Here is a 27,571-nt window from a genome sequence, read left to right as displayed (position 1 = left end):
TTGAAAAGGTCTGCTTCCCGAGTGTGTGCGCGTTTGTGTGCATGTGTATGCGTTTGTGAGTGTGTGTGTTTATGTGCATGTGCATGTTTATGTGCATTTGCTTGTGTGTTTATGTGTGTGTTTATGTCTTTGTTTATGTGTTTGTGTGTGTGTGCATGTGTTTGTGTGCATGCCCTGAGTGAATGTTTGATTATCCGATGCCTGCCTGGCCTATTTTGGCAGAGACGTGTATCAGATTAAATTCACCTGTTTTATTGATGAGTGTTTTTCACTGCACAACCTAACCTGCTACTGCAGCTTAAGGATAACATTCTCGCAGCATTAAATGAATGCAAATGCAGCATTCTAGCTGGGACATGCATTTAGAGAAAAAAGAAGACTACACCAGTGGCAGGAGATATTAAAATAACTAAATAAGTAACAACCAAAACCTGTGTAGAAGCTATTTTCAAAGCTACTGACTTGGAGGATTACATATATGTGGTAATGAATAAGTATGACCCCAGAATGCAATTTGAGGTTTGAGGCCTAATCGACCTGTACCAAAGGTTCTGTTTGGCACCAGGGCTGTGTGCTTCATTCTGGAACTACCCCACCACCCCCTGCCTGCACACTATGTGGTTAAAAGGAAGTCAATTTTTGTTGGGTGACAATATTACCGTACAGCTGTCAGACATTCAATAAAACAGCTCAATATTCGCAGCGCAAGTATACAGAGACCGAGGCCGCAATCCATGCAGCTAAAGTGCTCCGGATTCCCTGCTCTATGACAGCTCTACATAGGGAACAATTTCATATATTTTCCAAATTGTGCCTGGAAATTTTTAAAGATATATTTTTGCACTCATGTGATGAATTAAATGCCACCGTCTGAAAATAAATGACGTAGCTTTCCCATTTCATTCGAGAGGAGAGACGCTTTAATTATACCTTAGGCTCCTGTTCCTGAGAGAAAAGGGACGGAAAGAACCTGTTCGTGACTTAACTTTCACTTAATTAAAGCCTAAACAGATTACTCTGTCAGACTAGATAAATGATAACTTCCCTTGTTCAGTGATTGCACCACAGTTTATAATGGATGTCGAAGAACTGCAAAGTAATTTACACTCTGGTCAGAGAAAACTAGGCTATATGATCATATGACCAAGTGTAATCGCACATGTGATTATACGGATCAGACTTACAACGCTCAGCTTTAATCAAACTTTCAAATCTGGCTCAAGAAGTCCCCGTTTCTCAATTTCTCAAATTAAGTGCGATTCAAAATACAATAGCCAACTGAACTTTCCCCGAGGCAAACATTAAGGAAGCCCGTTGTTCAATGACACATTTGTTACTAGTTTAGCCAAACGGTGGCATCAACAAAGAATCCATTATTTGGTGAACGCTGAGAAACTTGATTGCAGAGAATAATGAAGTGGACAAGAACTGACCAACGATTATTTAATGATCAGGCCCTATATCAGAACCAAAATCAGCACCCCTTTCGAGTAGGATTCAAGTTTGCATTACAAGCGGCAGTCAGTGTGTAAAGTATCCCAGCAATCGCCTAGACTGCCTTGACCCACCGCCCACCAAAAATGCATTCCCCACTTTCACTTTCGACGCAAGAGTAGCCTTCTTGAAATCATAAGCCCAGCAAACAGTACGAACGAAATCATGCACTTCCATCAGCTATCTAACGGGTTTCGATTTGAACAATGAGGTATTAGCTCGAAATGGCAACATAACTATGAAACTGTTTTTAAGCAGACCCAATGCACAATAGCCTACTTTTCAACAAAGCGGGCGCTACAGATATAAAACAATGTAGCTTTCCTTAACTATCGCTCAAATGCCCAGGTTATACTGACATCACTGTATCGGCTAAAGATGAAAAACGGCTTCTTGTTTAATTCGTAGGCTACACTATGTTCACGTGTATAGCAACATATAGCCTAACACACCAAAGTATTTTCTGAAATAGCCTACGCCACGATCGGTATCGAGCGACCAACGGACAATAGTGTCTGCGCTGTGACCTGGCAATTCTGGCAGAACAAAAATATGACAAGCCTGTTGCTTTCTTTAAATAAATACCAGTCAAATATCCGACCGTTAATTAATATAAACAAAGTTTCTTACCCTGCGCGTAAATCGTAGCAAAGTTTCATTAACACTGAGGTTGCTTTGTGCCCGCGATTCGCCTCCTACTTCCACCTGCTGACAGCTTCCACTAAAATCCTCCGAAGATCCGTCTTCTTCACATCCAAAAGCGAACATTAAGCTCCATAACGCGCAGACCATTTGGTAATCATAAGCGACGCTTGATTTCACAGTATGGACTAATTTCGTAGGGTACTACAAAGATGAAGATTTGCCCTCCGTGGAAAGCTCGTCCACCAGACCCTCTTGTTGATTTCCAGTGAGTTATCAAGCTCCACACCAGGAAATTTCGTCAATGTCAGTGACCAGCTACATTCTTAAAGGCGCAGCTAATGACACAGATAGAGGCGGGTTATTAGCCAAAGGCGCTTCGGTTGATTTAACCATCGCAATAAAACACACAGCATATAGCGGGGCCTTCTCATGTGAATAAAGATCTTTTCAACTGAAAAAGAGTAGGCGTACCTTTTCAACACAACAACAGAAACCGTTGCCTCGATGTGGAGGCAAGTGCATTTTCACAGAAAATGAGTGGTTGGGCGATGCTATATTTGTGCTCCTGTCAAAACGCTGAAGACAATAGGCTAGCCTTCCTATAGACAAATGTGCTTCGGCATCCGGCCTCACCACGTAATTTTAAAGGGTTTGTTTCAGTTCAAAGTGAATTGCCTTCACTGTAGCGAATGTTGCCTAAGGATACAGAAAAGACGTAGCCTATAATTGAAATGTTATACGGTACAGTAGGGCTATATCAAAATGCACGAAATGTTGTATTGTTTTATTAATTATATTAAGTGTAAGAAAATGGTTAGTTGGCTTTAGTGGCGATTATTATCAGTGTGAAGAGTAACCTAGGTTTTTGTTTGTTTTTTTCAAGTTAGTGTTTTAGAACTCCGTTGCTTTCAATTACCAGTAGTGCTTGGTTGTTACATCAGCATTTCTGATCTTACAGCTTAACACGTTTAAGAGAAGGCTTTTTGGAATGTTTTTTCAATATTCTAAGTCAGTGCTCTAGAACTCAATTACCAGTAGTGATTATTACATCAGCATTCGAATGTTTCGGTAAGGACATTATGATCACATATTTATGATGACACCTTATATCGCAGTGCAGTCTGTTAGAAAGTAGGTATAGCGTATTTGGACATTTCACACTTTTGAAATACCTTATAAAGGGAATAAGTGATTAAGCATATCGTGTATAGCTACTCTTACTGTGGCTAATGGGGCTGTATGTCTAGACCAATTTAAGCATAAGGATTTGGTATATGCCTACATGTTCAATACATTTCGGGGCGGGGTTCTAGTTAATGCCTTCATACACTTTAGCAAAGGCACTGGCGCCACCAGTGTTGTTATGGAACTAGGCCCTCTCTTGCGTAATTCCCAAGTGTTCCGCTGTTAAATAATACTTGCTAATCAATGTGATAAGTTATCGCTTGTGCTTTAGTCAGGCTTACTAGAATTTACGAGAAAGCCTAGCTCTGCCTGGAAATTACAATGTTATTAAAGACAGTTATTTTCTTTTTCAGTAGAGAGCAGCAAACTGCAGGTGTCGCTTGTGCAATCAAAAAATAAAAAGGATATGTTTCAAACTGACAAGCATTTCGTTTTATAGAAAGCAAATTAAAAGAGTTTTCGGAGGTCAAGTAACCAGCCATTTAACTGACGCACTGGCACCACCACTGTTGTTATTGAACTATAGTACTATTTTCTATTTTGCAACCTCTCAACTTTTGTTTGTAACCAATGTTCCAAAATGTTTTGCAGTAGGGATGTGACCCTCGATACTCAGGGGTCGACAGTGTGTCGAAGTTCCAAATCACTGATATTTCAAGCATCGCTCCAAGCGTTACTTCAAGTCACGTGATCACAGAAACCGAAGCTTTATTCGTCACAGTGACGCCTGTCATTTGGGCGTTATCTCGAACTAATACATGCTCAAACGATAACGATCAGCTACGACTGATCTGAGATCAGAGATTCTTTCAATCACATATTCCCACATTTATGTGCAGGCTACGTGAAAAAACACGTATTCCTGTGTAGCCCATTTGTGCAAAACCTCTCATTCCAGATCAGCTCCTTCCTCCTACTTTCCAAATGATGGTTCAAACAATTCCCAGGTTTTCGAGGAGAGAGACATTTGATAGTGCGTTTCAGATTTTGTCCAGATAAAATTAACTGAATTTTACAGTCAAGAGTCAAGGTGTAGTGTTAATTTCAAGTTATCACCACTGTGGAGAGCAATATCAGTCATATGTATTGGCCTGGAGATGTCACTGGAGAGGCTATTGTCAAATGCTTTATGACAAACACTTCAACCAAGGCAATCACTTCACCGGTGTCAGTACTTCTGAAAGCTTTGCTCTGCCCATCAATTGTGTACAATGTGTTAATAATGCTTAACTGAAGAGCTCTATCATAAGGACAGGACAGGTACATCATTTCCCTCCCCTAAGGGTCATGAGAACAGAGGCTGGGTCTGAGCATATGAGTGCTTGCTGTGGTTTCACATCCTCAACCCACTGTGACACCCAGATCATGTTGTCTCAATTCAGTTGTAAAGTCAGAAACCCATTTAGACAGCGGTCTACACATGAAAGGCAAGGTTATGGACAGCGAAACCTGATTTCCCACTTTTAGGATTGTGAGTGCCATCTGTATAAATCTGTAGACATTTCCCAGGTTATGTTCCCATCTTTCCTGCACCATTCCCATATGTTTGCCCTATTCTCCATTCTTATCTTTAGATAGATAGATCTATTACAAGTGTGCTGATGGAGCCACCTTTACCTCACCCCATCACCCCCTCCACTTCTTCTTTCATCTTGCAGATAAAACTTTCCATGCATCTTGGAGGAGTAATTTTCCTGGATGCTGCCCCTATGCCCATTCTGGGTTTAATTGGATCGTGTATGACTAGTCTTTTACACCTGACTGGGACTTCCTCCACCATTACCAGTAATGCCAGAATTTAGGTTATACAGAAGGCCCCATAACAGTGCCTTTTCCAGGACTACATACAGTTTTTTTTAAGGATAGATTTGGCTGCTGTGCCATAGGCTGTCCACCCATAATCTACTGCTGATCTTAACACGGCTCTATAAATCATTACTTGAGTACCGTGGCCAGCAGCCCATGGGTTCCCTGATAGGCAGCGCATCACATTAATTATTTCTCACACTTTGTAACAGTGTTTTCTACATTACCTCTCCATGTCGATCTATCGTCAAAAGGAATTCCTAAGAATGTTCATTCCTTCACCCTCTCAAGTGCTTTCTCATATAAGAACAAACCCTGTCATGGCGTCAGTTTTGTTTTTGCCAAATATATTTTTTATTCCACTGATATTTTAAACCTCCACTTTCCTGTCCAACCTGCTATCCTATTTAAGGATTCTTGTGTTCGCTCAATTATGTATTTGATGTTGCTGCCTCTTTTCCATATTTCCATCATCAGCTCTTTCTAGAACATGTCTTCTCAATGCCAGAAAAACAGCCACCTTTGTTTTTGTTTGAGTGCGTGCACAGTGATCTTAGTTTCCCAGTGTATATGGGCCATGATGTAGGGGGCACTAAAATCACAGGCATTTTCTTGTAAAACTTTAATTATACATCATACAATCAAAATAAAAAGGGCTTCAAGCACACATCCATTCCCATAGCTGCCAACTCTCACGCTTTTGGCGTCAGACACACGTACAGGCAAATGCGTGTGTCTCACGCCGAAAGCGTGAGAGTTGGCAGCTATGCATTCCGTGTTATGGACTACATCATTCGTGCGTTTGTGGTCAAGTAGTCAGCCATTTAGCAATGTCCGCATACCAGAAGTGTTGTTATTGAATTACTATTTTAGATAATTCCCTAATCTTCAGCCCTTGTAACACTATACATAGCTTTTTACCTCCAGTTCGTTTGTTTTGGGGCTCGCCAGCCCCTCTAGCCTTTATTTGGCAAGATGTTTGCAGTGTGTTAATAATGCTTGTTAATCAATACGTGGTAAGTTTTGAAGTTGTCGCCTTCTGCTCTAGTCAGGCTAGAATTTATGTGAAAGCATCGCTCGGTATGTAAATGAATGCAAATGTAAACATTATTAAAGACACTTTTTTTCTGGTTCAGTAGATGGCAGCAAAACACAATTGGTGTTGTTCTTCTTCTTTTTATTTCCAGCATTTAAGATGCCCTATGGCGCATTGTTGCCTCTCGCAGTCCGGAATGTGAATTACAACTTAACAACACGCCTGCCACTACACCGGAATGGGTAAGCCTGTGGAGGCTAGTGTGAAACTAAACACTGCTTTTCTGATCTAGCCCGGGGACCGCAGAGGAAAATTACCTATGGAGCTGACTTTGGCACATCAGTTGTGGGCATGGCCTCTGTTACATAAAATAATTGAGCACAGTAAATTACATTGATTCTCCATGGGGCTGTGTATACCCGTCATTGTGACTGTATGTATTTCCTACTACTCGTATCACTGTGGAAAATTAAAAAAGTTATTTCTACTGATTAGCAACTTATTATGCTCCATTCAGGTTTAAAGAGTCAAAGCCCCTCAGACAGCCATCTGCACGTAAAGGCAAGGGAGATGGGCACCAAAACGTGATTTCCTACTTTCGGGATCTTGAGCACGATCTATACAATCCGAAAGCAGTTGCCAGGTTATATTCTAGTTGTTCCTTCACCATGCTCGTAGGATTGCCGTGATCGTACATTCCTATTTCTAAAAAAAATCTAAAAAATGTGGGTAGGTATTTTACTGGTGTTGCAGTCACTTTTGTTTCCGGTAGATGGCAGCAAAATACAATTGTTGCATGCAATCAAAATAAAAAGGGATACGTTTGAAACTGACGTCTATTTCATTTCATGGAAATACGACAGTCTATCATTTGCGGTGGTCAAGGGATTGATCTAGCAGGGCTACCACAAGTGTTGTTATTGAACTACTCCTTTGCACATTTCCCAAGTGTGATTCCAAGGCACAAATCTGCCATGAGTTTACATGATGTTAGAATTTACATAAATATTTAGAACAAGTATCATCAAAGAGAGAGTTGCTGGTTTTTCACCCTCCCTTTAGCTGGGAGTCGGGTGTGAAGACAGTCTGGTCAATCCGCCAAGTAAGCAGCACAAACTGCTCATAACCTGAGAGAAAAGAATACCAGGGCCAGATTTGGATTTGAGGTCCAGATTTGATGATTGCTGGATATCTGAATCAGGAATACCAAACAAGGAAATATGTAATGTTGTGCAGCTAATTATGTAGCTGTTATGTCAGCCTAATCGTATGCTTGTATTATTACAATGAATATTCGAATATTCTAAATTAGGTTGTGATACTGCTTTGGCAAACAGCCATAAGAAACATTTTACATAGCTTTCAACTTCAGATTCTCGTTGTTCATAACTGTCATTAATTACCTTGCCCATAACAACCAAATGACCCACTGATGCAATATCAACAATGAGGATTATGTCATTCTGGCGCAGCAAAAGTCTGCCTGGCTACAGCGCGGCGCGAGACAGTAATGCATTCCACGTGACTGTAACATATAACGCAATTGGCTGCACAATAACCAGGAAATGAAATTGTTTTGTTGGTAATAAGGAAGCGCACGTTTGAAATACCGGAGATACAGTTTTCGTCAAACCTCACGGCTAGTGTCGCCAAATAATTTTTACAACACGATATTCGTAAGTTATTCCTTTTGGGGCAATTTGGGAAGCTTTCTTTTTATGATAAGTCCAGCTACATAGCCAGAGCCGTAGTTGTCAATGAATTTGCTGCAGGTTGCTATAACTTACACCTTGTCTATCCTGTTTGAATGAAACACCTAGTTAGCTAATGGTAGATCATACATTCTGTCTAGTTTATAGTCAGTAGCCTTGGCTTCGTTTTAGAAACTAAAATGAACTGTCATTCATTGTGTTGTCAACGAACGTTAACAAGTCGTTACCGTTAGTGCAGAATGGGGAAATGTACATTCACCATGCCAATCAATTGGGTTGTTTTAGTAGATGTTTTACCTAAGTGTAGTTTATCCAAGTAGCGTTATCTATTTCTCATCACTGCTTTGCCGAACAAAAAAGTAGCTTGCATCACTGTTTTACCTTGCTATATGCTAGCCTGAAATGTTGGTAAACTAAACTCACCAGCCATAACAAACAATGGAAAACTGGGTAGCTAACAGCATTCTTTCTTTTAATACTTTGTTAAATGGAAACAATTTCCTGGTTCTGTATACTAACTTACTAGTTTGATATAGGGTTTCCATTGGAACTTAACCACGTTCGATTTGAAATACTTTTTTTAAACGTATGTGGTTCTCTTTCGTTTTAGCTTCTCTGTGTCATGTACGTACATGTAGGGCAGGTGTGGTGCGCATTTTGAAACGTGGGGAGACACGGATATTGTGCAACTGTCAGGTTCCCTCTTTGTGAAATCTGAAATCAGTCATAGTTTCGCTTAATTATATCACGTGATAGGGTATAATAAATCAGATATCTGCTAACCTACTATCTCGGGCATAATTATGCATAAAAAGCTATCTGTATTAACTTAATTTCAAATATCATTTAATGGCTGCACTTTCTGGGCATTTCCCTAACCCCAGAACTGCGGGTGGGGTTGCATGGACACACGGCTTATTTAATAACTAGCCCATAGAAGAAATGTTACCATGTCGGTGTGTAGCTTACATAGAATCCCTTTTGAAATATCGTGCTTCCTCTGCTGTGTCTCAGCGCTGTGCTACCCCTCACCTGGCGGTTCCCTCGGGAGTGAGCTGCATGCGTGCCGCCCCCTGCACGGCCTGCCATGGAGGAACAGGCACGGAGCTGCCTTCTGACCCTGCGGCCCATCCTGGAGCAAGACATCAAGGCCTCCTACCTCATGGATCACATGGTCAGCGATGGCGTGCTGACCGTCGATGAGGAGCAGAAGATCAGGAGCAGGGTGTGTGTTGGTTGTCTGAGGGGAGGGTATTGTGTCTGAAGCTCTAGCAATGATTAGTATTGATTGCCTAAAATCGATGTGCTCAATATTTAATAAACTGACCTCATGAGCTTGTGTAAGATGAACACGTTGACCATGTCTAAGGCCTTACACATGTCCAAATGGCCATTTAAATAAGTCCAGTCTAAGTGAACATGTACAATTTCCAAATTTCCATTACTAGGATTGGTAGACTAGTTTACGAGATAGTATCAAACTAGGCAGTTAAATTGGGCACTTCTCAAGTACATGCTCCTGCTGTATATATATATATCAACCTCCGCTTTGTCCCCTTTCCCTCAGCCCACCAGAAGAGAGCAAGCGGCAGCCCTTCTGGAGCTGATTCTGAGCAAGTGCAACCGGGCCTACATTTCCTTCTACAATGCCTTGATTCGGGAGAGCTATGGGGACCTAGCATCCTCGCTTCAGGGGAGCCTGCCTCTCACCTCCCCCGAGGGAGAGAAGAGCTTTGCTGATGGAGGCACTCCCTATGGTAGGCAGTGGCATATTTTGTGCATTGTTGTGTTACACCAGCACTAAATGGTAAATGGTTGGTAAATGGTAAATGGTAAATGGTTGGAATTTATATTGCGCCTTTATCCAAAGTGCTGTACAATTGATGCTTCTCATTCACCCATTCATACACATACTCACACACCGACGGCAATTGGCTGCCATGCAAGGCGCCGACCAGCTCGTCAGGAGCATTTGGGGGTTAGGTGTCTTGCTCAGGGACACTTCGACGCAGCCCGGGCGGGGGATCAAAACCGGCAACCCTCTGACTGGCAGACGACTGCTCTTACTGCCTCAGCACTACTCAACTCCACGTCCTGTGGGCCGTGATGTCTGCAGGTATTTGCTTCAACCGTGCCCTACACCACCTGATTTCACTAATTATTTTGCCTGCTTGGTTCAGATAATAAGCTAGTTGGTGAAATAAGGTGGTGTAGGGCACGGTTGGAGCAAATACCTGCAGACAGTGCGGCCCACAGGACGTGGAGTTCAGTAGCGCTGTGTTATGCAGAGGTCAAAAGTTGCATGGTACTGTGGCTGGTTGAGTTTTAAATGGTGTCTCTTTAAATGGAGTTTTAAATGCTCCTCTACATGCTGTCTCTGGGAATTCGCTCTGTTTTTTTGCTTTGTTCTTTTCATAGACTGTATGTGGGTCAGTGTTGAAGCAAACACAATGGCGGGGGTCGGCCCTTGCATTTATATTGCCAACCCAGATAAATGTGGCTCCTTTTTAAGAGCGTGGTACATCCTGCCGAAGGCAGTGTCGCGCAGTTAGTGTGGCACAATGGATGTTGAAGCTGTCTGTGTGACTACATTTCCCAGACTGCACTGTGCTCTGTTATCTCTCTGTTTGCCCCAGTCCACTGTGCTCTGTGATGTCAGTGTCTGTATCCCAGTGTTCAGTGTGTTTTTGGTTTTTTTTTACTCTGCTGAGTGTGTTTTGTGTGTGTCCCAGTGTTCTCAGTGTATGTTGTGTCTCTGTCCCAGTGCAGTGTTCTCAGTGTGTGTTGTGCCTCTGTCTCAGTGTGTGTTGTGTCTCTGTCCCAGTGCAGTATTATCAGTGTGTGTTGTGTCTGTCCCAGTGCAGTGTTCTCAGTGTGTATTGTGTCTCTGTCCCAGTGCAGTGTTCTCAGTGTGTGTTGTGTGTCTGTTCCAGTGCAGTGTTCTCAGTGTGTGTTGTGTCTCTGTCCCAGTGCAGTGTTCTCAGTGTGTGTTGTGTCTCTGCCCCAGTGAAGTGTTCTCAGTGTGTGTTGTGTCTCTGTCCCAGTGAAGTGTTCTCAGTGTGTGTGTGTCTCTGTCTCAGTGCAATGTTCTCAGTGTGTGTTGTGTCTGTGTCCCAGTGAAGTGTTCTCAGTGTGTGTGTGTCTCTGTCCCAGTGCAGTGTTCTCAGTGTGTGTTGTGTCTCTGTCCCAGTGAAGTGTTCTCAGTGTGTGTGTGTGTCTCTGTCCCAGTGCAGTGTTCTCAGTGTGTGTTGTGTCTCTGTCTCAGTGCAGTGTTCTCAGTGTGTGTTGTGTCTCTGTCCCAGTGAAGTGTTCTCAGTGTGTGTGTCTCTGTCCCAGTGCAGTGTTCTCAGTGTGTGTTGTGTCTCTGTCCCAGTGAAGTGTTCTCAGTGTGTGTTGTGTCTCTGTCCCAGTGCAGTGTTCTCAGTGTGTGTTGTGTCTCTGTCCCAGTGCAGTGTTCTCAGTGTGTGTTGTGTCTCTGTCCCAGTGAAGTGTTCTCAGTGTGTGTTGTGTCTCTGTCCCAGTGAAGTGTTCTCAGTGTGTGTTGTGTCTCTGTCCCAGTGCAGTGTTCTCAGTGTGTGTTGTGTCTCTGTCCCAGTGAAGTGTTCTCAGTGTGTGTTGTGTCTCTGTCCCAGTGAAGTGTTCTCAGTGTGTGTTGTGTCTCTGTCCCAGTGCAGTGTTCTCAGTGTGTGTTGTGTCTCTGTCCCAGTGCAGTGTTCTCAGTGTGTGTTGTGTCTCTGTCCCAGTGAAGTGTTCTCAGTGTGTGTTGTGTCTCTGTCCCAGTGAAGTGTTCTCAGTGTGTGTTGTGTCTCTGTCCCAGTGCAGTGTTCTCAGTGTGTGTTGTGTCTCTGTCCCAGTGCAGTGTTCTCAGTGTGTGTTGTGTCTCTGCCCCAGTGAAGTGTTCTCAGTGTGTGTTGTGTCTCTGTCCCAGTGAAGTGTTCTCAGTGTGTGTGTGTCTCTGTCCCAGTGCAGTATTATCAGTGTGTGTTGTGTCTGTCCCAGTGCAGTGTTCTCAGTGTGTATTGTGTCTCTGTCCCAGTGCAGTGTTCTCAGTGTGTGTTGTGTGTCTGTTCCAGTGCAGTGTTCTCAGTGTGTGTTGTGTCTCTGTCCCAGTGCAGTGTTCTCAGTGTGTGTTGTGTCTCTGCCCCAGTGAAGTGTTCTCAGTGTGTGTTGTGTCTCTGTCCCAGTGAAGTGTTCTCAGTGTGTGTGTGTCTCTGTCTCAGTGCAATGTTCTCAGTGTGTGTTGTGTCTGTGTCCCAGTGAAGTGTTCTCAGTGTGTGTGTGTCTCTGTCCCAGTGCAGTGTTCTCAGTGTGTGTTGTGTCTCTGTCCCAGTGAAGTGTTGTCAGTGTGTGTGTGTGTCTCTGTCCCAGTGCAGTGTTCTCAGTGTGTGTTGTGTCTCTGTCTCAGTGCAGTGTTCTCAGTGTGTGTTGTGTCTCTGTCCCAGTGAAGTGTTCTCAGTGTGTGTGTCTCTGTCCCAGTGCAGTGTTCTCAGTGTGTGTTGTGTCTCTGTCCCAGTGAAGTGTTCTCAGTGTGTGTTGTGTCTCTGTCCCAGTGCAGTGTTCTCAGTGTGTGTTGTGTCTCTGTCCCAGTGCAGTGTTCTCAGTGTGTGTTGTGTCTCTGTCCCAGTGAAGTGTTCTCAGTGTGTGTTGTGTCTCTGTCCCAGTGCAGTGTTGTCAGTGTGTGTTGTGTCTCTGTCCCAGTGAAGTGTTCTCAGTGTGTGTTGTGTCTCTGTCCCAGTGCAGTGTTGTCAGTGTGTGTTGTGTCTCTGTCCCAGTGCAGTGTTCTCAGTGTGTGTTGTGTGTCTGTTCCAGTGCAGTGTTCTCAGTGTGTGTTGTGTCTCTGTCCCAGTGCAGTGTTCTCAGTGTGTGTTGTGTCTCTGCCCCAGTGAAGTGTTCTCAGTGTGTGTTGTGTCTCTGTCCCAGTGAAGTGTTCTCAGTGTGTGTGTGTCTCTGTCTCAGTGCAATGTTCTCAGTGTGTGTTGTGTCTGTGTCCCAGTGAAGTGTTCTCAGTGTGTGTGTGTCTCTGTCCCAGTGCAGTGTTCTCAGTGTGTGTTGTGTCTCTGTCCCAGTGAAGTGTTCTCAGTGTGTGTGTGTCTCTGTCCCAGTGCAGTGTTCTCAGTGTGTGTTGTGTCTCTGTCTCAGTGCAGTGTTCTCAGTGTGTGTTGTGTCTCTGTCCCAGTGAAGTGTTCTCAGTGTGTGTGTCTCTGTCCCAGTGCAGTGTTCTCAGTGTGTGTTGTGTCTCTGTCCCAGTGAAGTGTTCTCAGTGTGTGTTGTGTCTCTGTCCCAGTGCAGTGTTCTCAGTGTGTGTTGTGTCTCTGTCCCAGTGCAGTGTTCTCAGTGTGTGTTGTGTCTCTGTCCCAGTGAAGTGTTCTCAGTGTGTGTTGTGTCTCTGTCCCAGTGAAGTGTTCTCCGTGTGTGTTGTGTCTCTGTCCCAGTGCAGTGTTCTCAGTGTGTGTTGTGTCTCTGTCCCAGTGAAGTGTTCTCAGTGTGTGTTGTGTCTCTGTCCCAGTGAAGTGTTCTCAGTGTGTGTTGTGTCTCTGTCCCAGTGCAGTGTTCTCAGTGTGTGTTGTGTCTCTGTCCCAGTGCAGTGTTCTCAGTGTGTGTTGTGTCTCTGTCCCAGTGAAGTGTTCTCAGTGTGTGTTGTGTCTCTGTCCCAGTGCAGTGTTCTCAGTGTGTGTTGTGTCTCTGTCCCAGTGCAGTGTTCTCAGTGTGTGTTGTGTCTCTGCCCCAGTGAAGTGTTCTCAGTGTGTGTTGTGTCTGTGTCCCAGTGAAGTGTTCTCAGTGTGTGTGTGTCTCTGTCCCAGTGCAGTGTTCTCAGTGTGTGTTGTGTCTCTGTCCCAGTGAAGTGTTCTCAGTGTGTGTGTGTCTCTGTCCCAGTGCAGTGTTCTCAGTGTGTGTTGTGTCTCTGTCCCAGTGCAGTGTTCTCAGTGTGTGTTGTGTCTCTGTCCCAGTGAAGTTTTCTCAGTGTGTGTTGTGTCTCTGTCCCAGTGAAGTGTTCTCAGTGTGTGTTGTGTCTCTGTCCCAGTGCAGTGTTCTCAGTGTGTGTTGTGTCTCTGTCCCAGTGAAGTGTTCTCAGTGTGTGTTGTGTCTCTGTCCCAGTGAAGTGTTCTCAGTGTGTGTTGTGTCTCTGTCCCAGTGCAGTGTTGTCAGTGTGTGTTGTGTCTCTGTCCCAGTGCAGTGTTCTCAGTGTGTGTTGTGTCTCTGTCCCAGTGAAGTGTTCTCAGTGTGTGTTGTGTCTCTGTCCCAGTGAAGTGTTCTCAGTGTGTGTTGTGTCTCTGTCTCAGTGCAGTGTTGTCAGTGTGTGTTGTGTCTCTGTCCCAGTGCAGTGTTCTCAGTGTGTGTTGTGTCTCTGTCCCAGTGCACGCGGTGCTGAGGGAGGGCGGGGTGCCCCAGCGGCCCGTGGTGTTTGTGAGTCGGCCCACTCAGCTGAACCGGATCAGGGAGAAGCTGTACAAGCTGAAGGACGCTGCGGGGGGCTGGGTCACAGTGCACGGCATGGCCGGGTCCGGGAAGTCCGTCCTGGCAGCCGAGGCGGTGAGGCACGAGGCTCTCATCAAAGGTAGGCCAGCAATCTGTCTGCCATTAACGCTTTACTCCTCATACAGTGGGCTCAAAAATTATTGGCACCCCTGACAGAAAATGAACAAACAATACTCAAAAAAATTCTAAACAATATATTTATAGACAAACTCGAAATACCAACATGTGATAAATACTGTGCTATATTAATGTTTCAATGGAACCAACAAAAATCATTTACTGATTTAATTAAAAATCTATTTCCTCCAAATCAATGTTTCACAATTATTGGCACCCTTAAAGATTATTGTAAATAATACCTACCAAAATTAAACCAGGTATTAAGTTCCACTTAAGTTTATCTATGTGTTAAGGAACTGTATTGAGTGATTACATCACTTCCTGTTTCACTAGGGTATAAAAATGAGGTAACCCACATGCAATATCCCTTTGTCATCCAACACCATGAAGAAAACAAAAGAATTGGCAGTTCAAAAGAGGCAGATGGTCGTAGACCTTCATAAACGTGATAATGGCTACAAGAAAATTCACAAACGATTGAATATACCACTGAGCACTGTCAGAGCAATTATAAAAAAGTTCAAAAGATATGGAACTGTTGAAAATCTCATGGGTAGAGGACGCAACTGCATCTTGCCCCCCAGGATACTGAGGAGAATGGTGAGAGAAGCAACAAAATCCCCAAGGATCACAGTGAAAGAATTGCAGGCCTTGGTGGCATCTTGGGGTCACCAGGTTTCAAAAAGCACCATCAGACGCCACCTCCATAACCACAGCCTCATTGGAAGGGTTGCCAGAAGAAAGCCTTTTCTGACCACAAGACACAGAAGAAAGCGCTTGGAGTTTGCCAAACATCATTTACATTATGACTGGAACAAGGTTTTGGTCAGATACAGCATCGGTATCTTTGGCGTAGGAACAGAGATGCATACAAGGAGAAACACCTCATACCCACAGTGAAGTATGGTGGTGGGTCAGTCATGTTTTGGGGCTGTTTTAATTGCAGAGGTTCAGGGGCACTGGTTAGGATTGATGGCATAATGAATTCCAGCAAGTATCAGGCAATTTTGGCTGAAAATCTGGTTCCCTCTGCCAGAAGTCTGGGACTTGGTCGTAGGTGGACTTTCCAACAAGACAATGACCCAAAACACACCTCAAGATCCACACAGAAATGGTTCCGTGACAACAAAATCAAAGTTCTGCAATGGCCATCTCAGTCACCAGACCTCAATCCAATCGAAAACCTGTGGGCTGAGTTGAAGAGGTCAGTTGATAAGCACAAACCCAAGAACGTGAAGGATCTTGAAAGGATATGCAAAGAGGAATGGTCCAAAATCCCTCCAAATGTGTTCCTTAATCTTGTCAAAAATGACAGGAAGAGACTCGATGCTGTTATCCTTGCCAGAGGTGGTTACACTAAGTACTAGGTGAAGGGTGCCAATAATTATGAAACCATGAGTTTGTTGAAATTTATTTTTTTATTAAATTATTGTTATGATTTTGGTTGTTTCCATTGAAACATTAATAAAGTACAGTATTTGGCACATGTTGGTGTATTACCTTTCTCTATAATTATATTCTTTTTTTTTTTGAAGCCTTGTTTGTGCATTGCTGGTGAGGGGTAGCAATAATTCTTGAGCCCACTGTATCTGTTGGAAAGCTTTGTCACACTGAATGGTTTCAGATCTTTAGACAACATTTTATATTGGACAAAAGGAACCCGAGTAAACACAAAATTAGTTTAATTATTATTTCATTTTTTTAATGAAAAAAGTTATCAAACACCCATATCAACCAAAGTAATTGCCCCAATGAACTGAACTGGTTGCACAATTTTTAGCAGGGATAACTGTAACCTAAGGCTTCCTATAATTTGATATCAGTCTTTGACATTACTGTGGAGAATTTTTAGCCCGCTCTTCCGTGCAGAACTGCTTTAATTCCAGACAAATTGGTAGGTTTCCACGCATGAACCGCTCCTTTCAGGTCCAGCCACAGTCAGGACATTAATTAGGCCACTTTCATCTAAAAGCCATTCAGACATTATCCGTACTGATTTTCTGGTACAGGGCAGAATCGTGAGTCTGTTTGACCTTCTCCGCTCTCTCTCAGACTGCTTCCCCGGCGGGGTGCACTGGCTGTCCGTGGGCCAGGTGGACAAGGTGGGGCTCCTGGTGAAGGTCCAGAGCCTGTGCTTCCGGCTGGAGCAGGTCCAGGACTGCCAGGAGAGCCGGAGGCCTCCCGGCTCTGTGGAGGAGGCCAAGGAGCGCCTCCGCTTCCTCATGATCCGACGCTACCCGAGGTGCGCGCTCGTTAGCTACGAGGAGCACGTCGACTGCTTCTTTCAGCATACTGTATGATAGAGCAATTTAAGAACACAACCGGATTGGATTGATATTGTTATGATATGACATGATTGGCAGTTATTTTTCATGCTGAAAGCAATAAGTGCATTGTAGCACGCTACAGGAGGATTTAGTGTTCGTCATTTGGAGTGGAGACCATGGTTTATTTCGTAAGGAACATTCTCTCTCTGTTCCTCGCAGGTCTCTCCTGATTCTGGACGATGTGTGGGACAGTGCGGTGCTCAGGGCCTTTGACATCCAGTGCCGCATCCTCCTGACCACGCGCGACCGCAGCCTGGCCGACTCAGTCAGCGGTGAGCTCCTCCTCCTCACTTTCACTCCTCCTCCTCTCTTCCACTCCTCCTCCCTTTCATTCCTCCTCCGCTTTCATTCCTCCTCCTCCCTTTCATTCCTCCTCCTCTCTTCCACTCCTCCTCCCTTTCACTCTTCCTCCTCTTTCATTCCTCCTCCTCTCTTTCATTCCTCCTCCTCTCTTCCACTCCTCCCTTTCACTCCTCCTCCCTTTCATTCCTCTTCCTCTCTTCCACTCCTCCTCCCTTTCACTCTTCCTCTCTTCCACTCCTCCTCCCTTTCACTCTTCCTCCTCTTTCATTCCTCCTCCTCTTTCATTCCTCCTCCCTTTCATTCCTCCTCCTTCCTTTCATTCCTCCTCTCTTTCATTTCTCCTCCTCTCTTCCACTCCTCCTCCCTTTCACTCCTCATCCTCTCTTTCACTCCTCATCCTCTCTCTTCTCTTTCACTCCTCCTCTCTTTCACTCCACATCCTCTCTTTCATCCCTTCTCTACTCTTTCGCTCGTCTCTTTCAGCTTTTCTGCACTGGCAGTTTAAAATGAGCTCAAGACCTTTAGAGTCCTTGGTCGTTCAGTGTGTATGACTGTAGTTTTATTGTGTGTGACTGTGTGATTTGTATGACTTGTTATGTTTGCCTGTGCAGACATCCACTGTATGTGATGGAGTTTTGATGATTAATATCATGAATGTACCATCAAGTGAGAAGGCTTCATATTTGCACTGTGTGTCACCCAAAGCTCAACTGTTATCATGGCTTTTCTTGCCCCACCTGCGCCCAAGTGTTGATTTGGATATCTTTACCGATAGCACTGCCTCTGACCTAATTTCCGGTATTCATTAAAAACTGTTTGAAACAGTCTATAACACTTTATCCTCAAGTCCATTTTCTGCTTAAACCACAACATCCTCAGTCTCTACTGAACCTACTTTTCATGTTGTAGATTTACAAATTTACTGGTTTAAAATGGCTGCTATTGCTTGTGAGCCTAAAGACTTGCCATTAGCTCTTCATTGTCTGAACATATTTGTACACTTATGTAAGTCACTTTGAATTAGAATGACTGCTAAATGGTGAAATGTAAATATAAAATGCTGACATCATAAAGCAGTTAGGAGGTGTGTAAGCAGGGTGCAAGAAACACCCAACCAAAACCAGGCTTCAGATTCTAAGCTCACTTCCTGCTCTTGTTGCGAGACGTTGCTCACCAGCGCCACCACAGTTGGCTCCAGTATAGGTGTTTCAATGTAAGTCAATGGAAACAATACGGTCAAAATACAAAGTCAATGATTTATCCCACAGGTCAGAAGTTTGAGGTGTTGGTGGAGAGCGAGCTGGAGGAGGAGAAGGCTCTGGACATCCTGGCGCTGTTTGTGAACCAGAAGCAGCGCCTGCCAGAGCAGGCCCGCAGCATCGTCCAGGAATGCAAAGGTACGACATCACATCCTGCACCCTCACCGTAGCCCTATGTCATACCTCACCGTTATCATGCCAGACTCTGGCCTTCCCACCACCAGTTCTGCGGGAAAAACATCCTAAAGAATGGTGACTTGGAAAATCATTCATGATATACTATGAGACTAGCATTCTCTTGGAGGAGCTGTAGTGCCTCTAGTGTTCTTCATGGTTCAGTGGCAGTGTTATTTAACAAGATCTGTGACCGTAAGCCTAACAGGGACCCTCTAGTAATGACTACCCCACCATTCCCCTTGGATAAAATATCCAATATCAACATCTTTGTTTATAAAGATCAAGCTGAAAGACCCATTTTGCGGTTTTTTTTTCATGGCATCATCCCTCCCTGTTGATGGCTTCCCCACCTTGCCCACAGGGTCCCCTCTGGTGGTGTCTCTGATCGGGGCGCTCCTGCGGGAGTTCCCGGACCGCTGGGACTACTACCTGAGCCTGCTCAGACGCAGGCAGTTCAAGCGCATCCGCAAGTCTTCCTCCTACGACTACGAGGCCCTGGACCAGGCCATGGCCGCCAGCATACAGGTCTTGCAGGACGAACACCGTGAACTCTACAAGGACCTGACCGTGCTGGAGAAAGACGTCAAAATCCCTGCCAAAGTGAGACCCGGCCCACCTCCCCGCCACCTCGGTCACCATGTTGTGGAGAAATAAAACCGTACTTCTTCGCAGGTCTGATAGTCGGGTTGCGTAAACGGTTGCAATACAAGCCACAGTAAATGGTAAATGGTTGGAATTTATATAGCGCCTTTTTTGTATCCAAAGCGCTGTACAATTGATGCTTCTCTTTCACCCATTCACACACACACACACACACTCACACATACACCAATGGTGATTGGCTGCCATGTAAGGCACCAACCAGCTCGTCAGGAGCAATTAGGGGTTAGGTGTCTTGCTCAGGGACACTTTGACTCACCCAGGGCGGAATCGGACTGGCTACCCTCCGACTGCCAGATGACTGCTCTCACCGCCTGAGCTAATATCGCCTTGCCAGTGGATTAGTTGAAGGCTATATGGCCCAGGATGAACACATGGAAATTCACCTGAATGGTTAACTGGAATGTCCTGTTATTGCGGTTTTTTGGAACCTGCTGGTTCCTCAGCTGCAGGCTTAATGAATTCCCTGGAAGTTCTCAAGCTGACCCAGTTAATTACACAGTTATTTCACCTTGTTGTCTGGTTTCTTGGGTCTGAATTGGTTGTTGATTCATAAGGAAAAGGCCACTGGAAAACTGGTAGACTGTGTACCCAGGGCCCTAAGCAAGATTACTGCATTAGTTGGAAAACTGAAAAAAGTAAAGTAAAACCCGGAACCCTCCGAAATGTGGAACATGGATGTTAGTGAAAGGAACTGTCCCAGGCTTTACTCAGTTATCCAACTAACTTCGTAATCCTGCTTCATGATACAGGCCCCAGGGATAAGGACCCTCCTATATAAGCCTTTTCTGTTGTATGGTTTTCTGTTTCTGGTGCAGTTCTCTGTCTGCATCCAGCTCTTATATGTCCTGTGTATTGACCAGGTCCTGTCTGTCCTCTGGGACCTGGAGACAGAGGAGGTGGAGGACGTCCTGCAGGAGTTTGTCAACAAATCTCTCCTGTTCCGCGACTGCAACCAAAGACCCTACCTGTACTACCTGCACGACCTGCAAGTGGACTTCCTGCTCGAGCAGAACCGCTCCAGCATACAGGTGCGTCTCATATCACATGGACTTTACTGTTCAGAACCACTTTCTGTTATGTTTGGGTGTATAAAACACAGTCTTCACACAACAGGTGGACCTATTAAACTTCTGTCGCTCTCTTTGTCTTGGCAAACTGCTTGTCTCTGTTGTATTGTAGATCAGGATAATATCAGGATAATGGCAATCATGCTATATATATCTTCTAGATGCTGTAAATGCCATATAAGTTGCTGTATAATTGACTGTGCAGGTGTGGCTGCATTTACGACATGTGCAGAACAGTGTAGCTGACTATGTTATAGGGCAAGCTGACCATTATCACTGTGTCATGTGCGTGCGTGTGTGTGTGTGTGTTTTACTCAGGAGCTCCACGCCAAAGTTGTGCGTCAGTATCAGCAGCACTACAGTGAGGGGCCGCCCACCTCCCGGGATGTAGCGTGCCTCTACTGGATGAGATACCTGCCCTACCACATGAGCCATGCTAACCTCACACAGGTAAACCACACTCATAGCGTACCACATGAGCCACGCTAACCTCACACAGGTAAACCACACTCATAGCATACCATATGAGCCATGCTAACCTCACACAGGTAAACCACACTCATAGCATACCATATGAGCCATGCTAACCTCACACAGGTAAAGCACACTCATAGCGTACCACATGAGCCATGCTAACCTCACACAGGTAAACCACACTCATAGCGTACCACATGAGCCATGCTGACTTCACACAGGTAAACCACACTCACAGCTTGCCACATGGGCCATGCTAACCTCACACAGGTAAAAGTACATCGGTGACACATACATGCTCAACTTGTAAGAGCCATATTGCCTTTTATGTTAATTTTTTCCCATGTGACTGCTATAGTCCTGACAGGATATGTTGGGGGAAGTGAGGTCAGGTGTGGTCCAGGCTAGATGGGGAACTAAATAGTTATTTGGAAATAGTTATCTCTCTCTTTGTTTATCTCATGATTTAATGATTTTTCTTTATGTTTTTGTTGTTTAATTAAGAGGAAATACAGTCTGTATTTAGATTTTTAGTGGATCTCCTTGCCTATTGATGGAGAATGTGTGCTGTGGTGTGTGAGTCAAAGTCAATGACTACAAAGTAATGTTGAAATGAAGCCACTATACAACTCACCACATTATCTAGCCATGATAAACTCAGAGGTAAAAACCACACCCTGACCTACATATTGCCCAGACCAACTTCCTGAAAAGTGTACTTGTATGATTCTTAGACTCGCATGCACTGGTCAGGAACCTCTCTCTCTGTGGTCAGTAGTCAGTAACCTCTCTCTCTCTGTGGTCAGCAACCTCTCTCTCTGTGGTCAGTAACCTCTCTCTCTCTCTCTCTCTCTCTCTCTCTCAGTGGTCAATAACCTCTCTCTCTCAGTGGTCAGTAACCTCTCTCTCTCTCTCTCTCATATGCAGGAGCTGTGCTCCCTCATGTTCTCACTGGAATGGGTCAGAGTCAAGGCTGAGATTATGGGCCCCGCCCACCTCATCAACGACTACGTGGAGTACGGCCCCATTCTGGATAAAGAGGTAGATAGACATGTCGGCAGTGTGCCCTGAAGTCAAGTTATCATGTTATCTCTGAATCTGTGTGGACTCAAAGCTGTTCATGAGGTGGAGATGCTATTTTTCTGAGGAATCTCAATGGTTCACAGTTATAGAGTCTGTTTAGGGAGAGATGTTCTGTGGTTCTGAGATGGATGGCGTATTTCACAGGAAAAGAGCGAGTGGACCGTTGCATTGCAGTAGTAATGATAGAAAGGTCCATCTGAGCTCTTGGGGATGGGGCGGTTAATCTCGGTGGTAAGGATAGCGCGATCCGTCACAGTGATGGAATGACACGGCGATGGAGAGGTTATGATTGGACAACCCATTTCAGGGGCGGTGACTGAGCGGGCCATCAGGGCGTTAAAGTGGAACGGTCCATCACGGCGGTTGTGACGGAGTGGCCCATCAGAGAGGTGCTGTAGGGAGGGCCCATTGCCATAATTCGTGAGGATAAGGCGCACCACTCTCTCTCTCTCTCTGCAGAACAGCAGTGTGCGCGGGGACTTCCAGGAGTTTCTGTCTCTGAACGGACACCAGCTGGACCGGAGGCCCCTCCCAGACCTGGTGCAGCTTGGTCTATCCCAGCCCAGCTGCTCGGAGGTGTACCGCCAGGCCCTGCTGCAGGCGCAGGGACGCACCAAAAACGGGGCGCTGTACCTGGACTGGACGTAAGCCGCCAACGCCCTCCAATCACGACCAGGGAGTTCTCTCAAGGCCAGTTTACAGTCCAGCGACAGAGCGTCGCTCCACTGAAATCGCAGAACATTCATGAATGTTCTATTGTCACCCGATGTAGACGGTGGTCGTTATCCTTCAGAAAAGTATAAATGCATCCATTGCATGTCGTTGGTCACAGCGACACTCTTTCGCTGGACTATAAACTGGCCTTGAGAGAACTTTACACTTCCCACTTCAACACTGCTGCTTTTCTGTACGTCTAAACACAGTATCTAAGTCATTTCCCTTTTCATGGAAAAATTTCAGTGCATGCAGATGCAGTCATTTACTGCAAGATTTTAGGGGGTAACTGGGCTCCTGAATTAATGAAGATAGTTATTTCAACATGCATTCTGGAGCAGTTAGAAGCGGTTAAGTAATTCCTCAGAGACGATGTTATGGCAGACGTTCCCGTTTTAGTGCAAGGAGGATTTATTTTCCTTATTTGCTTTGCACATTCTGCAATTATATAATCACAAGTGTTGTGTCTTAACTCTCAGGTTAGACACTATTACATATTAATTTTGGGTCTGATTAAACCCTTGACATGCATACGATAAGGTTATTTGGTAGTCTCTGATGGTCAAGGCTTTTGAACTGTGTTTATTTGTGAATAGACATAAGTTATGAAGACATATTCTGTCGGTTTGATAGCTCTTGGGTCTTCGGTTTGTGGCAGAAATCAGCGCAGGCTGGAGAATGTGTCCCGTCTGGTGGTGCAGCCTCAGCAGGGATCCATCTACTATGCCTGCTTCTCCCAGGACGGGCACAAGGTCGCCTCTTGTGGGTCAGGCAGCACGGTGCAGGTAAGAGCGAGACACGGGCTTCACTCCAGTTTTATCTGTCCTTGTCTCCTCGCCTGAGCTGGAAATCAAACCTGTCATCTCACCTCGCGTCCTCCGTTGGATGGAGCTAAGGAGCTTGGGAAGGACACGAGAGAGCTGCAGGGAGTGAAGACAAGCAGTTAGAGTGAACCCGCAGAGGACAGGCTGTCCGTGGACATGTATGAGGGTGGATCCTCATTGGTCTGTTTCATGCAGATAAATGTATACTTGACTGTCATTGGTCCTTTTCAGCCAGAGACGATTAGAGTAGATATTATTGGTTTATTCCTGAAGCAATAGTAGCAGATACTAATGTTAAAGCAATGACATCATAGTCACCATCTGCACTTCTTGACATGACTGCTGCAGAGAGTGTGTGTGTTTGTGTGTGCTCTTAATTCTGTCCACTAGAGGTCGCCCTGTCCTGAAGGGAAACGAAGGCTGCATTGTAAACGTCTGCTTGTCCGCATCGCTAATAGGGTCTACTGCAGAACTAGTTTGTGTGCCTGTGTGCAGAGTTACCAACTCACACTTCTGTGTGTTGCCTTGTTTGAGTCCTTTGACAGATTTGGAAGCCTGTGTGGTTTCTGTGTATCTACAGGTCTTTAAGACCACCTCAGGAGAGAAGATTCTGCAGCTGGAGAAGGCCCATGAGGATGAAGTTCTGTGCTGTGCCTTCTCTCCCGATGACAAATTCCTGGCCACCTGCTCCAGCGACAGGAAGGTTAAGGTACGGCCTGTTAGAACGTCAGATGAGCACTAACTCCCCCGTCAGTCCTTCATGTGTTCATCTGTCACTCCTGCGGCGTCACCATGGCGTCACTGTGTAGTCCAGGGTCTCTTCCCTCACGTGTATGTCAGCCTATGTTTCTCTGTGTGTGTGTGTGTGTGTGTGTGTGTGTGTGTGTGTGTGTCAGACCCAGGTCGAATACGTAATTGATTTGGATTCAAATACTTTTCTGTGCACGATAAACTTGCCTAGTGAAATTGCCTAGTGGTAACCAGGAGTACCAGAAGGTGGAAATACATTTTGAGAGCATTTAATAGGCTCCAATACAAGTTTTTGAATCCAAAACTATGACATATTTGACCCGAGTCTGGTGTGTGGTCTGTGTGTGATTCTGGCTGTATTTTGCGGTCCAGATTTGGAATGCGCAGCGAGGCTCACTGATCCGGGTGTTTGAGGAGGAGCACGAGGAGCAGGTGAACCACTGCCAGTTCACCAACACCCGCCGCCGCATTCTCCTCGCCACCTGCTCCAATGACCACTTCATGAACACCAAGGTGAGGGTCCCCTCGTCCTGCTGCGTGGCTTTCCCCTTCAACCACGTCCTCCTGGTCATTGTGTGTCTCTGCCTCCCCGTTCCCCAGCTGTGGAACGTGAACAAGCCCTCCTCTCAGAACACCATGTTTGGACACACCGAAGCTGTCAATCACTGCTGCTTCTCGCCCGATGACACCTACCTGTCCACCTCCTCCAGTGATGGGACCGTGAAGGTACGAGCTCCGCCTCGCTGTCTGTCCGTATGTCTGTATGTCTGTCTGTCTGTCTTTCTTGGGAATAACCGCATCCCTCCCTCTGCTTCCCAGCTCTGGGAGGTCTCCTCGGCGAACGAGTGGAAGTCCATCGATGTGCTCAGTTTCTTTCCAGACCTAAGGGAAGTGATGGTGAAGTGCAGCGCCTGGTCGGCAGACGGCAAGCGCATCATCTGCGCCGCGAAGAATGCAGTGTTTGTGAGTGTCCGTAGCTGTCTGTGTACGTGTCTGTACCTGTTTGTGTGCGTGTCTGCCAGGAATGTGTGAGTGTCTGTAGTTGTCTGTGTGTGCGTCTGCCAGGAATATGGTCTGTGAGTGTCTGTATCTGTCTGTGCATCTGTCAGGAATGTGAGTGTCTGTACCTGTCTGTGTGTGTGTCTACCAGAGGACCATGAGAGGTCCACCTAATAATAGCAGTCAGCTGTTGTTCCTTTGTCATTGTAGCATACACAAATATGTGGTTATTTTGGGTTGCCGAAGTAAATGGCAATGTGTGAATTCTCGCTTCATCCTGCTCCAGAGCTCATATCAGTCACATTTAAAGAAATGTGTGGCGCTTTTTACCCATTTCAATGAGCGAAAGAAAATAAAGACTTTCAGGTAGGATTCGCATTGAGACTGTGTGCAGAGCCCATTGGTGTATATGAACACATCCTTACATTGCTGAACAGTAACTGAACATGGCTTAAATATATAAACATAACAACTTAAAGGAACTCATATTGACAGCCCATATTTATTAGGTCACCAGTACAAAATGTTTAACCTGGTATTCTGGATTTTGAACAAATTAATTAAATTACACCAAGAACAGTTGTGTATAAAGCTACCTGGAGTTACACCAAGCTTTTATAATAATTTCCCCAGCAGATGCCCTTATCTAAAGCGGCATAAAGAGCTTGCATATCATCCCTTCATACAGCTGGAGGTTTACTGAAGAAATTCAGGTTCAAGCAACTTGCTCTGAGGTACAACAGCAGTTCATGCTTGTAGATGCAAACCGGTTAGTCTAACTGCTAACCAGTTTCGCATTGGAAAATCTCCATTGTGTTAGCTTCCCTGTATGCACGTCAAAGAATGGGGAGCAGAGGTACGTCTTTTTTAAAGGATGAAACATGTAAAGGGGAAATGAAAGGGAGTGTGGAGAGGGGGGAAGCTGAGCTAGGAGAGCATGTGGTGGGCTGAAGGGGCGCAGGCATTATGACCGAAACAAAGGCTCTCACTTTTGTTTCATTTGACATTTAATTTGCTGCAAACTGTACTGAAATGTTAATGCCATACAATGCTATGCTGTGACAATTTCAAAAGAAAGGAAGCAGTTTCCCCAAAAATTTAGTTGAGGGGGGGGAATAACCCTAAATTATCCTCATGAGCAATCTCTGGAGGAGGTGTTCAGCTTAATAACAAGAAAGTCTTTGCCTTTAAGATTTACTGTATTGAGAAATGATTCACAGTCATGAGGTGCTAATAACACAACATTGATGACAGCAGTATGTTAGAATGCTACGCTAGCCAGCAGGTTATTCACAAGCCAAAACATATCCAGTAATGAAACTGTATATTAACTAGCTATCTTACTTATTACCGGTATATGAAGATAGCTGGCTGCCTCCTGTAAGACAACAAGAGATGTCTTGCTGGCCAGCTAACGTACAAGCGTCTCAAATATGTCTGCAGCTTGCCTCAATATCTAGTGGAGCCGGGGCCTGCAATATCCTTCAGGACCAAATTGGGCAAATTGTGAAGATGGAAAAACGCCTTCAATGGAATTATCGCCTTGTTTCTTACATGTCTTGTGTAGTTCTGTAGTTGCCTTTCAGGATGGTGTTATGGTGACTGAGGTGGCTTTTTGTTCCCACTGCAGGTGTTTGACGTGGAAACGGGAGATTGGCTGTCTGAGATTCGGACCAGTTCTCTGAGCACGGTGCAGTTCTGTGACACCTGCCCTAACAGCCAGCTGGTCGCCCTTGCGCTGTCGCACTACACCGTCGAGGTACGCTGCTTGGTTACTTTTTCTGAGAAAACCACCAGAAAAGGGTGGTGTACGTCACATAGCCAATAGGAAATACCAGTACAAATCATACAGCCTGCAATAAATGGTGTACACCAAATCCCACTGCTCACGGTTTATCTGGTTGGCTCACGGTTGATCTGTTGGCTCGTAACTCACAGTTCAACAGTTGGCTCCTAGTTGACTCTCGGTTCTCCTGTTCACTCCTGACTGACTCACGGTTGAGTTGTTGGCTCTGGATTGACTCATGGTTGACCTGTTGGCTCCTGGTTGACTCGTGGTTGTTCTCTTGTATGTTGATGCCCCAGCTGTGGGATTTCACGGATGTCAAGAAGGTGGCGGACCTCAGCGGCCACCTGAGCTGGGTCCACTGTGTCCGGTTCTCCCCCGACGGGTCGCTCGTCCTGTCCTCCTCTGAAGACCAGACCGTCAGGGTGAGCACTTACACCCCCTCTCCTCTCCAGTATGTTTCTTTCTTTCATTAATCCTGCATTCTTATTCTTTCATTCTGGTCCTCCCCTGCCCCAAAAAAGGTAAAACGAGGAGACATTTTCCCTTAGGAGCCACACACAGTCTGGCTGGAAGATTAATAATTTACTCTCTCCCCAACCTCTCTTCTCTCGTTCCCTTACTGTTTCTCCCCCTCTAGGAGGGCTCTCCTTGCTCTTTATTTCTGAAG

At 45.2% G+C, this 27,571-nt stretch overlaps 2 protein-coding genes across 4 annotated transcripts in view; one reads left to right on the top strand and one right to left on the bottom strand.

The window, feature by feature from the left end:
• gramd4a (GRAM domain containing 4a) overlaps positions 1-2,449 on the bottom strand; it is a 51,411-nt gene extending 48,962 nt beyond the window's left edge. For all 3 annotated transcript variants that reach the window (XM_061251612.1, XM_061251614.1, XM_061251613.1), the window contains exon 1: positions 2,125-2,449. In XM_061251612.1, the coding sequence (XP_061107596.1) occupies positions 2,125-2,153 (29 nt within the window). In that variant the 5' untranslated portion in view covers positions 2,154-2,449. The remainder of the gene's footprint in view (positions 1-2,124) is intronic.
• Positions 2,450-7,744: 5,295 nt separating this feature from the next.
• Positions 7,745-27,571, top strand: part of apaf1 (apoptotic peptidase activating factor 1) — a 51,252-nt gene continuing 31,425 nt past the window's right edge. Inside the window, exons 1-19 of the mRNA XM_061252869.1 lie at positions 7,745-7,842; positions 8,893-9,103; positions 9,446-9,635; positions 14,234-14,434; positions 16,528-16,717; positions 16,962-17,074; positions 18,374-18,502; positions 18,903-19,141; positions 20,065-20,232; positions 20,590-20,721; positions 21,673-21,786; positions 22,288-22,472; positions 23,201-23,327; positions 23,947-24,075; positions 24,489-24,629; positions 24,717-24,842; positions 24,936-25,079; positions 26,746-26,874; positions 27,201-27,326. Coding sequence (XP_061108853.1) covers positions 8,966-9,103; positions 9,446-9,635; positions 14,234-14,434; positions 16,528-16,717; positions 16,962-17,074; positions 18,374-18,502; positions 18,903-19,141; positions 20,065-20,232; positions 20,590-20,721; positions 21,673-21,786; positions 22,288-22,472; positions 23,201-23,327; positions 23,947-24,075; positions 24,489-24,629; positions 24,717-24,842; positions 24,936-25,079; positions 26,746-26,874; positions 27,201-27,326 — 2,721 coding nt within the window. The 5' untranslated portion in view covers positions 7,745-7,842; positions 8,893-8,965. The remainder of the gene's footprint in view (positions 7,843-8,892; positions 9,104-9,445; positions 9,636-14,233; positions 14,435-16,527; positions 16,718-16,961; positions 17,075-18,373; positions 18,503-18,902; positions 19,142-20,064; positions 20,233-20,589; positions 20,722-21,672; positions 21,787-22,287; positions 22,473-23,200; positions 23,328-23,946; positions 24,076-24,488; positions 24,630-24,716; positions 24,843-24,935; positions 25,080-26,745; positions 26,875-27,200; positions 27,327-27,571) is intronic.

The sequence above is a fragment of the Conger conger genome, chromosome 8 (genome assembly GCF_963514075.1).
Source record: "Conger conger chromosome 8, fConCon1.1, whole genome shotgun sequence".
Classification (NCBI taxonomy): domain Eukaryota; kingdom Metazoa; phylum Chordata; class Actinopteri; order Anguilliformes; family Congridae; genus Conger; species Conger conger.
Note: the sequence above shows the minus strand (reverse complement) of the source record. Positions and strands in the feature narration are given on the sequence as shown.